Source organism: Pyxicephalus adspersus, chromosome Z (assembly GCF_032062135.1).
Source record: "Pyxicephalus adspersus chromosome Z, UCB_Pads_2.0, whole genome shotgun sequence".
In the NCBI taxonomy this organism is placed as follows: Eukaryota; Metazoa; Chordata; class Amphibia; order Anura; family Pyxicephalidae; genus Pyxicephalus; species Pyxicephalus adspersus.
Genome location: NC_092871.1, coordinates 65976312 through 65988787, shown reverse-complemented (window position 1 = coordinate 65988787; position 12476 = coordinate 65976312). Strand labels below are relative to the sequence as shown.

General features: G+C 37.5%; 1 protein-coding gene across 12 annotated transcripts in view; it reads left to right on the top strand.

Moving 5' to 3' along the window:
• Nucleotides 1-12476, top strand: part of RALGDS (ral guanine nucleotide dissociation stimulator) — a 217691-nt gene that overhangs the window by 180135 nt on the left and 25080 nt on the right. For all 12 annotated transcript variants that reach the window (XM_072429988.1, XM_072429986.1, XM_072429982.1 and 9 more), the window contains one exon: nucleotides 11871-12047. In XM_072429988.1, coding sequence (XP_072286089.1) covers nucleotides 12003-12047 — 45 coding nt within the window. In that variant the 5' untranslated portion in view covers nucleotides 11871-12002. The remainder of the gene's footprint in view (nucleotides 1-11870; nucleotides 12048-12476) is intronic.

Sequence of the window (12476 nt, the reverse complement as noted above, 5' to 3'; positions counted from 1 at the left end):
AAGATAGATAAAAGTTGTTTTTGTCCAAATATATATGAACCTAACTAACTGTATATGATTACATAATTGGCATCTTTTGTTTTATTTCTATGTTGTGCAGTGTTATGCAGTTTTTAAAAATGTTGTTGAATATACAGCACTCTCCCAAAGGTCCAAAGGGTTGCTCTGAAAACAATATATAATTTTCTACTTTTATATTTTCTTTACCTATGGTGTGTCCAATTTTTCTTTAAACTTGGTTCTGAATAATTTTATTGTAATTGGCCTAAACGCCATAGTCTGCCTTTCAGAGCAGATATCATTTAACGTCCTTCCGTCAGTTCCTCTCTTAGCTGGGTATCTTCAGTGACATATTCTTTCTCTGTGCAGGGTGTTGACCTGTACGCTTTCTTCTTTTGCTGTGTTGTCTTTTGTAGTAACAAGCAGGGCTGTGGAGTTGGTAAATAAATTCTTCAACTCCAACTCCTCAGTTTCTGGTAACCCAGACTCCAACTCTTTGACCCTCTGTATTTACAGGGTTTCTCATTTTATCTTCACACTTTTGCAACCAAACTTCACTAAAAAATTTAGTTCCCCTAATTATTCATAAATCAATAAATTTAATATAAAATTAAATATAACACTATTTTTACCATAAAAGTTTTTCTCAAGGAACATTAACAAAAATATCTGAAAATAATTTGATTTGTCAATATTATAATATAATAGTTTTTTTACGTTATATAATTTTAAAATTAAATCTTTATCTTAAGTTTTAAGATAACAATAATATTCATCTTTTTTATCCTTAAAGTTTTTAGCTTTATATTTAGTATTGCACTTACCCTTATGGCCAGAGAATTAAGTAATGCAGAACATGAAAGAGTGGTAGACACTTTTGGAATGAAAGTGATGCCTCCCAGATAGCAATGGTTTTGGATTGTAATCGTACAACCATAACCAAAATTTATGGGACCTATGAATCTTCCAGTAGACTGGAAAAATTATCAATAGGAGGTCTGAGAAATTCAAAGTTGGATGAAGCCCATAAGGAGGAGTTACGCAAGTTAATGTCCGAAAACTGCGGAATAAGCCTCGGTGAAATGAAAAATCAATTATTTGCCAAATTTGGAAGTATTGTATCTATTTCAACAATAGATAGATGCCTTGATAAAATTCCAATGGTCATTAAAAAAACTCTTTAATTCTTGCAAGGTGCAATAATTCCTACTCTCCATGAAAGGCTTAGCTATGCTAACAAAATCCTTGATCTCTTTTCTAAAGAAGATGGAAAAAACATCTACTTTCTTGATGAACTAGGTTTTAACATCTCAATGAGAACCAAAGGGGGAAGATCTACTAATGGGTGGCCATGTTGTGGCTGGAGTGCCTTCCTGAAATTATTGAATTTGTTGTTTGAGGAATAAAAATGGGACCCTCCACTTTAAGTCACAAGCACAAACATTTAATCATGAAGCATTCCTCAATTTTATTGAAGAGGTTTTGAATGTTTTTAGTAAAAAGAATGTTCAGCATGCCATCCTAATTTTGGGTAATGTCTCCTTTCAAAAAAAAAACTAGCCAGGTAAAGAGCTTGGTTGAAAGTAAGGGACACCAACTCCTATTTTTACCACCATACTCTCCGTTTCTTAATCCTCTGTTGAGAACATGTTCTCTAAATTGAACAATGTAGTAAGAAGAAATAGGCTAAATGATTTGGGTGCTTTGTTAGAAAACATCAATAGTGTTTTCTTAATAATAAGCAAGCAGGATTGCTCAAATTTATTATACAAAAATGTTTAGCTTTTTGCCTAAATTATTGATTAATAAATCATTTAATTTCATATTTTTATTTAATGTTTCTTGAGAAAAACTTTTATGTTAAAAATATTGTTATATTTAATTTTATAATAAATGTATTGATTTATGAATAATTAGGGGCCTACATTTTTTGTGAAGTTTGGTTGCAAAAGTGTGAAGATAAAAAAAGAAACCCTGTAAAATGGTAATGTATTTTCCACGTTGATTGAAGGAAGGCAACATACACGCCATTAACCACAAGACTACTGGCTAGGAAGTTGACGCTCTACTGTATTAGCCAATTTAATCAAAAGACAAAAAATAAAAACAATAAGGTTTTATTTATTGTTTTTATCAAGTGGCTAAAAAGTAATAGCATAGCATTTTTGTTAGACCCACTGAAACTGCAAATTTTTGCATCACATTGTTTTTCACCATCATCTTCAAGAATACATTGGAACACGTAATGTTTCCCATCACTTATTAATGTAAGGTGCTCATGTGTTTGTTGACAGACTTTTTGGCATTGTGAATGGGGTGCTGTTAAATATAAAATGTTTTATACTAACTAGCATATTCTTTGATTTAAATACAAACATAGTCCTGCACTATTGCAAACATACATACAACACGGCACTATACACACAGATAATCTATAGTCCTGCACTAACCTTAGACATAATTTGTCCGATACAGAAAAACATGCACAAACGTATATACTAAACACACAACACAGAGCCCTACATTTTACTCAGAAACATACGCACAATATGCACTATACACAAACATTCTTACATTCCTGCAGCATACACACAAACATACACATAGCCCTGCAGTTGTATCCAGAAACATGCACACAGCCTTCCATCATAGTACAAACAAGTAGCCATGCAATTTTAAAATAAATATGAAGGCTTACAGTTGAATCCAAAAAGCTGTTCCTCCAAGTTCTTCTAGGCTCTTTTAGCAGACAAAGGAAGTTGAGCAGACGCTGCTGCCTTTATCTTTGTTTGGTGATGTTCTGCTAAAGACAGGGCAGTGGGAGGCTCCAGGGCCAGGGCTTTACTAACTTCCTAGTATTAGGTAGTGTGCAAAATGATGTTGAAGTTCAAATAAACTTGGTAAACACATTATATCTGAAATAAAAAAAACACTTTTTATAATGTACATAATCCTGATTACAGTAATGTGAATGTCAGGTTGTATAATAGCTCAGCTGAACTTCACACTAGTAGAAATACAACTATGCACTGGGCTTTATTCTTACATCAGAGTACCTAATCAAAGTACCTAATTATGACTATTGTTTGTGAAATACAACATTTTCTATTTTTTTTTTTATTATAATTTTAATTTACCAGGCTTATCAGGCCATATTTTTAACGACTCTGACTCCGACTCCACAGCTCTGGTGACAGGTACAGCAAATCATAAATGATAATTGCTTTGCTTGTATTTTGTGATATAAGAGAGCACCATAATAGGAGGGGGTGCTGAGAAGTTCCTGGCTTTGCCCAGAAAGAAGAGAGTTATGAAATAACACATTTATTCAACATACTCTCCCCTGAAACTAATGCACTTGGTACAGCGTAGTTGCAGCTTTTCTGAGCCGTTCAAATAAAAAGTCCTTTGCTTGGGCCGCAAACCAGCTCTCAGCAGCATCTTTGACGTCAGAAATGTCTTCAAAACGTTGCCTCTTCAGGCATTTCTTCAAATCCGGGAACAGATAATAGTCCAAAGGGGCCAGGTCAGGTGAGTAGGGGAGATGGTGGACCAATTAGAAACTCAAGGTGTTCAATTTGGCAGCCACAACGTTGGACGTGTGGGCAGGTGGATTGTCCTGCAAAAAAGGATCCCTTTGGTCAACTTTCCAGGGTATGTCATCTTAAATGCCTCCTTCAGCTGGTCAGGGAGGTTAGCGTAATACTGTCCAATGATACTAGAGCCCTGAGGTAGGTAGTCCACAAAGAGAATTTTCTTCAGAACTTCTTGGGCTCTGAGGACCTGCTGTGGCGCCATTACTTTGGCTTGGTTTCAGGATCATAGGTGTGGAGCCAGGTTTTAGCCTCAGTCACTAACCCAGCCAAAAAGTCCTGTGCAGCTTCAAAATGGCTTTGGATGCTTCAACTCGTTTCTTCTTCTGATCACTGTTCAAACATTTCGGCACCCACTTCGCTGAAAGCTTGCGCATGTCTGGGATAGTGGTGATAACAAACCCGCTCCCGTGAAATGTCAAGTATCTGGGCTATCTTTTTTGCAGATATTCGCCGGTCCTCAATAATCACCTTATGGACAGCATTGCAGGTTACCGGGTCAGTTGAGGTTGGGGGGCGCCCACTGCGGGTCTCATCTTCAACGGTGAAACACCCAGTCTTGAAACGAGATATCCATCTTTTGACAGTGCTGTAGGAAGGACACTTCTCCCCCAGTGTTTGTGACATCTCGGTGTGAGTGTCCTTTGCTGATATTCCCTGGAGAACAAAAACTTAATGACGGCCTGTAACTCCAACGACGTGAAACTTGCTTGTGCCTCTACCATCACAGCTTCTCACTAAAAGTAAAATCCGTTTTAAGAATCGCAAAGACCTGATATTTGCACAGTTACATACTAAGATATTAGGCGGTCATATGCCCCCACACTCATTTTTCAATTTCATCTGGATGGGGGCAAAGCCAGGAACTTCTCAGCACACCCTTGTATATAAGGACTTTGATTGCTTAGCAAAAAAGAACCTGTGCCCTGATTTGTGAGGTTGTCAGATACCAGATATGTATACTGTTAATATGTAAGCTTTGCTATTGCAGAGTAAGTAGGTAAAGTTGGTAATTAGTTAGATCTAATATTTCAACCATCTTTTTTTTTTTTTTTTTTTGTAATCGTACCCGAGATATTCATTCATTACATATACAGTATAGACACACTTTTTTATATGGGCATCCATGGGAATGGGACCTATCATTTTGCTATGTCATTTGGGAGGCATGAATTACCATAATTGTACATTCCGTACACTCCTATGTTCCCTTTTCACCTTATTGGAATCTTGTTCAGCCTCTGTTGTGGCACCAAGGGAGAGTTCCTATGTTGTCTCTGCAAAATTTGTAGTTTTGGAATGGCTTCAGTAAATGAAAAACAAAGATTTTTTTGTACATGGGTGTGTAGTACCCAAACAGTGTGTACACTGTGTTCGTTGATGGAATGATAGACATTTTGTTTTATTTGTACTTGGCCTTCTACACATTAGAGATGGTGTATTTTATGGTCTTGATATCGTTTTTTTTGTGAACACAAGCACATATTCCTTTTTCTACTGTAAAATAAACATTACATCTAGAAATCCAATACTTTGTGTTTGTCCACTTGATATTTGCTTTTTGGGGCAAGGCAATATGCCTTTTCATATGAAATCTTCATTTTTACAATGCTGTTACTTCAGTTACGTCAAAAGGTAAAATATAGGAAAACCTTTACTGCGAGAAACATAACTGGTGCCATCACGGACATCTCACATTTCGATAGACTAGTGCCCATGGCTGTCATTCTGATTTATTGACATACTTTCACCCTGACCCTGCAATATGCTGATTCAGAAAGCTAATTCACTCTGATTAGCAACATGAAATGTATCAAAAAAAAGAGACAGACAGGCCTTTCTTGGAGGATAACAATGGCAGTTGCCATGTTTAAACTACAGGTTTAATATAAGTATATATTCCTATTATTAAATTGTTTTGATAGTTTACATGAGCATTCATTGCTGGCATGAGTTGGAACACTTGGTATACAGTGTGCATCGCTGCCGGAACACTTGGTATACAGTGTGCATCGCTGCTGAACTGCCAAAATGCATGGATGATCCTGTGTTGTATTTAGCACTAAGGGATCATAAAACTGTTGTTTTTTTGCAAGGGTGTTTTCCAGAAACAATGAAGTTCCTCTCTTTTGCTATCCAAATCAGAACAGTTTGTCTCCTGCTGAACTAAGAGGTTTATAGGCTTAATCTGCTTCCAAGCTGTTGGCCCTTTGCATTCCTCTGTCACAATACTTCCCAGGTGTCTTTATGACCACTTCTTCCAGTTTACCTTTCACTTAGGAATTGTTGGCGCCCTTGCAGACTCTCCTTTTGTATTTATTGGGCCTCATTTTTCTGTGATGCAGTCATCTAAGAGGGTCTCTGTAATCGTAGAACATTTCCTTCCAGGCAAATTGAGAAAAGTAAAAAAAACTTACCTTACAAACATGAGGCCTGTTCAAAATATGGGCCGAGTATTCTCATTGTAAAGAAATGATAAGCTTTTCAGCTATCCTTTGATTTTGAGCACATCCTTCTGCAAGTCTTCTTAGTTATCATCCAAAAAAAAAATGTATATATTCAATTATATATATATAAAATCTCAAAAAGAAACTATATTTATATTATAAAAAAATGAAAACATAGCTTATTTCTGCTCCTGAGCCATGTCCTATCTACCTCTGGACTGTATCTTTTTGATTCTATATTCTTTTGTCCCTGTTTAGTATAATACAGACTGGTTGCCATCCAAAGGTCAGGTCCTCACAAAATAATTACTTCAAATGACCGCAAGAGGCAGCAACAAAAGCCAGCTCTCAGAGCCTTTGTTTTGTTTCATACCGTCACCATGCGTCCTTGTATTGTTAGGGAATGACTAACACTTGTGACCACATAACCACAATAGCTTGTAGATAGGAGGGATTGGGTATGAGTCACTCTGTTTTCAATCAAAACTTTAAGCTCTATTTTGTTTTTTGTTTTTCTTGGAGATTGTTTTAATTTTTTTTGGTCAGAAATCTATTTCTAAGAAAAGGAGATTTCTTAATAAAGATGGGAACAAGGTAAAATGTAACTGATTATTCTGCTGGCACTGCTGCTTTTCGATTTTTATTCCACTTTTCTTTTCAGGCTGGATTTGAGAGAAATCAGAGATACCCTAAAATAACAATATAATCAAAACATAACTATTGCTTTAATTGAAAACCTCAGCATAAAATGCAAATTGCATGAAATCATTTGATTCTATGGGATGAAGCATGTTGCCCATTGTTTTTTGCCTAACATTTCTAGATATATTTTTTAGTTTCAGGTGCTGCAGAATATTCTGGAATGTGGGTAGGCCCTCTGCCTCCGCAGAACTGCTGGTCTTGCATTGTGGGGATGCCATTAGAGCTGTGACCAGCCAGGTAGTATAGCTTTCTAAGAGTTAATGGAGGACTGGTCTAATGAAAGGAGGAAGCCTGCAGAAAGGAGTAATAAGGTTACATTTATCACCTTGTTTAACATTCTCTAGACAAAACAGCACTGGTTGGGTTTCCCTCGACTTTGACTCTAAATATACGATGAGCAGGTTTAAATGGTAATCACAATTGCCAGGTTGCCCATATTGGCCACTGCTGGTAATACGCCTTTTGTCTGCAGCCTCTTTGATGTTTCAGTTTTTGCATTCCCACTAAGACCAAACACCTGGTTCTGATTGCATTCGCTAGTCAGGCCCTTCATGTTTTTTTTTCCCAGCACAACATTTATCCTCTGCTGTGTGACTTCCCAGCTGGCAATTGTCTGTCACCTCATGATCATCTCTACATTGGGTTTCAAGCTGTCTGATTGCTATTTAGGTGTTGTACAGCCTTGCATCACACACATAATGTACAGAGCTTTCACTGGATGCTCCTGTCAAACGAGTGCAATTGCTAAAAATTGCATTATGATGATATATTTTATCACAAATCACTGCTTTGCATAAAATCTTGTCTCTCATACTCTCAAGGAAGCCATCTTGTGTGCTCTACCAAAAATGGAATTAAAAAATTGTTGTCAAATTGTTAGAAACTAATGACATGAAGGAAGAAGGGGAAAAAAATCTTGATTCTTATTACTGCAGTAATGCAAATTGGGTTTCCATTTTCACAACACCTTGAATTTTGTACAACAAAACTGTTGGATAGCTCAAATGCATTAGTGTGAAATTTATGGTCTGGTTGTGTTGGATCTCAAATTTATGGTCTGGTTGTGCTGGATCTCAGGTTGTTTGAGATGGGGTTGGGTTTACTTATATTTGCTTGCAACCCTTTGCTAAAGCCTGAACATAAGTTTTGTCAAATCCACAAACCTCCTAATACCCATTCACATGGTTTATACAGGCAGTTGGGTATGCAGCATGAGGTTCTGGGGTTTAAATCTTGATCATGTTTCCACCATACTTGTGTGGGTTTCCTTTGGGCACTCTGGTTTCCTTCAACATCCCAAAAACATACTAGTAAATTACTCGTAGGGATATTGGACTATGACCATGCCTGAGAGATCTGATTGTGAGGGCAGTTGCTGACAAACCTATGGACACTTTGTAATATGTTTGCATCATATGAATATCAAATAGTGATGATAACCTTTGGCTGCACTATCCCTGACCCTTTTTAAACAATCTGATTTTTGCCACCCCAACTATTGTTTGTCAAGTAACTTATGTTAAACTATAATAACCTGATATCCTCTGGGACATTCCTGTGCTTTTTGCATCCACTGTGTGCATGTTGAGCCCCCCTCTGCAACCTGCTGTATTTCCTCTTTACAACCTCTTAGATTCTGCAGTAACATTTTGCATGGCAATCGGATATATTATTTATAAAAAATAAAATATATCAGCAATAAAATGAGGAACCATGTGCAACAAAATCTTCTGATTTAAACCACATCCAGTCCAAACTAAAATTGTGACCATAACCTAAATTTGCAAGCTTGTAAATTTATATTAGGAAAACCTCTATTTGGGTTGAAATGATGGGCATGTTGATGGCAACCATGTTGTAAACTATGAGACATTAGCCTGACTTTTAGCAGAGAACCAAGTCCTTGTTTATAATGTCTGAAACAAGAACTGTCTGTGCCCATAGCAACTGGTCGTGAGTATTCCAAGAACTTGATGTGAAGTTTGTATTTAAGAATCCTAGATGCCTAGAGGTGTTAGTCATCAGAAGTGTCTTGGAGTTGCCCTTAGCAACCATAGCCTCCAATCACCATGAGAATAAAATTGCTGTCTTTTTATGTGTAATTATTTTATCCAGTATTTTTCTTTTTTTTTTAACCATTCAATCGTGTTGTCGTGCCATTCTTTTAGCATGTAGTACTGATTACATTTTCAGAGTAATGAAAAGGGCTACAGCTTGATGCTTTTATTCAGATAAAATGTATTTTAAGCCCATGTTGAAGTAGTAAAACCAAAAATTAGCTTTTCGAAACCATAGCGGAAATTTAGTTGGTTTCTTTCTGATCCACAAGCTTAGTCAGTCTGTGTCATCTCTGCACTTTGCATAGAAATGTCAGCACATCCTAATATTTGCTTGTGTTTTACGTAACAACACTTATGATATAAGTACGTTTGTATTGGAACTATGTGACCTGATAAGATCTCCAGAGTGCCAGCTAGGTCTGGGCTCAGAAACAAAATGGCGGCACATCAGTTAGCTCGGTTTCCTCACATCAAGTCTTTAGGTTCATGTTTAACAGATTTCTCTCCCTGTAAACTACTCATTCTTGTGCTTTGATATTGTGTGTTTTACCCTGGAGACCTACTAACGGGTTCATAAATATCTTTATAGAGAGGTGTGTTATACGTGCAGCCATACCAGTCATGTCAAAGAACCTGTGTTTGGAGGGAAACCATGTACTTATATTAGGATGCCTTCATTCTGAGAACAGATGGAGTTTTGGGGATTTTTTTTGAATGTGCAAAAAGTACATGTGAAGAACTTAGAATGGGGAAGTAAAACCAACATGGCTTTAACCCTTTCACTTCAGTTGCTACAGCTCAGACCTGCCTCTTGTAGAGATGATAATTGTTTTTTTACATTCAAATGTTTATCTGTGCAAAATATGTTAGTTTGTGCTGGAGAAACAGAATCAAATCTGTTTGGGATCTCACCTTTTTGGTTCCCTAAAAAAAAAAAAAAAATACCTCCTAAGAACTAAGAAAATTTTAGTCCTGATTCACATAGGTGTGTAATAAACAAGCGTTTGTCTGAATCTTCCTAAAAACATTGCAAATCATAATGTGTTTGTATCACTTTTGCCAGACATTTGCAATTTGGTTTTCTCATGGCAAACACACTATAGATTACAGTAAAGCATTTCATTAGTGCAAAAAGTGAAAAATGCAATTAGCTGCCGCAGACTGGCAAACTACACAACTGTTAGTAAATGTAGATGCCCTGGCAGATATAAATTTGTCTGTCTATAGCCAGCATACAGTTCTAAAACCCAATGATTTAAATTACATGGCTGTCACATAAAAAAGACTAACATCGTTTCTGTTGAACTTAATAAAAAATTGCCAGTGCAGTTGGTGTAATGAGTCTCCATCTTACTTTTGGATTCCCAGGGTCATACCAAGCCAGTGGAAGATTTAGCCAAAAAGTGTCTCAGACTTTTTATGATGGGTACACTGTTGACACTACAGTACACAGTATTATGTCTGCTCCTTCTATCTGCTTTCTTTATTCTTCTGTTCTGTGGTTTCATGTTGAATATTCAAATTATCAATCACTACAAAGCAGCTATACCTGTTAGAAACAGATGTTTGTTTACATTCATCAAATTGAACACAGCAGTTTACATATCATATAGAAACGTTGGACAGGTCTCTGAAGCATAGGGTTAATCATGGTGATGGCAGGAATGAAGGAAATCACATGTCTTTTAATCTGGTCTGTCAGGTAAACAGAGTGTTCCATGTAGCATATACATTAGATAAGGGGAGTCAGCAACCTGCTTTCCTAGCCCTCTTCTCTTAAAAACCTTTTCCTGGAGCAAGGGGCTTCAATCTCATTGAAGTCACATTCTTCAGGTATATCTAGTCTGCTTACCATCCATGTTCTTTTATAATGGTGTAGCACCTGGCACAGTGTTCAGCTTTAGAGGGAGCACTCAGAAAGTAATGAGGAGGCAATTTATAAAATACATGAATGGTATTTTTACTTTGTGAGGAGTGGAATGTCTATTAACTAGTATATTGTCCTTGTTTATAGCTATGTAGCATTGAGTAGTATTCAACCAATGTTTTTCTTTTAGTGGGGCTGTCCTTGTGGATCTTGCCTTAAGAGCTTGCTAGTGATTTGCTTGGGTCTGAATAGCCAGTGTTTTTCCTAGTCCCTAGTAATAATGACAATGAAGAAAAACAAAAGGCATTTAATCCTTTAACAGGTTTATTTGGTAATCACATTGTGTTTATTATTTGATTCACCTTTCTTGGCCATCTGGTGACTGGCAGCTGCTGTGCACACATTCTGGTGGGTGTCATTATCAGGGAGGCCGTGGATCCGATTACATTGTGAGAGAAGATTACTGTAGTTTCCACTGAGAAAGAAGCTCCAATTGAGAACGGGTTTTGAACAGCCTAAGGCTGCGTACACACGTGCAATTTTTGTCGTTGGAAAGGATCTTTCACGATCCTTTCCAACGACAAGGGAGTGCATGATGCATGAACGGTGCTGTACATACAGCACCGTTCATGCTCTATGGAGAGGGGAGGGGGAGAGCGACGGAGCGGCACCCTGCTGCGCGCTCTCCCCCTTCCCTTTCATTAGGATCGGTTGTCGTCCATCGTCCGTGGATCCGGCAGGACGGTCGTCCGGACGATGGACGACACCGACTGTACACACGGCAGATTTTCGCCCGATATTTGGCCGATGCCGATTATCGAGCGATAAAAATCTGCCTTGTGTACGTAGCTTAAGAAGCTATAGAACAGTTATATGGACAGAAAGTTTTTATATTGATGAAAGGATATTTTTGACTGGATGCTGGGGGAGTCCCTTGCGTCTAGAAGCATTTTGTCAAATATACGTTTTATGTTTTCGTATGTAAATTATTGAAACAATATTCAAAGTAGTTAGTTATAGTATTTATGTTTTAATGCAGTTTTCCACATCTCTTACTCTGTGTGGTGACAATCTCCTGAACATGGCCTTGACATAAAAAAATGACTGACACTATGTGCGGAATATTTATTTTATAATGTAACTGCTCAATGTATAAAAGATTAATGAAAATAATTAACCCCTTTTCTCTACATCTTAACAGAGCTCCGCGCAGGAAATTGGAGAAGAGGTGGATGACGGTGTTGTCTACAGCATCTCCCTCCGCAAAGTGCAGCTCCACCACACGGCCAACAAAGGGCAGCGATGGCTGGGGGTAGGCAGGGTACCATCTCCTATGGGCACTGCAGAAGGCGGGCTTGCCGTACCCCGAGATACCACGGTGAGGAAGACAGGGCTAGCGCTAAAATGCCATGGAGGGAAGTGGAGGGTTCTCTTTTTGGTTTCTTTACCATGCCAAATTTATTTATTTTATTTTTATATTTTATGTTGTCAAGACGGTGAGATTAAAGCCAAGAATGAGCCATCAGATTTATGATCTGCCAGCTTTGTTTTTACTAACATACATGTGCTTATCCATGTCTGTCTTTAAAGTAAATAGTTCACCATGTCTTTTCCACACAAATTGGACTTACACAGAATATATATGATATGTCCTATTATCCAAATCTAATGTTGAAATTGACTTGGCAGCCTTACCGTGAAAATGTTTATAGGCAAGCAGGAAAAAGCCCTTCTCAAAGAAAAATATACCCTATGACCAAATCTGGGTAATTAAATATCCAGGCACTGATAGTATCATTAAAAGGCA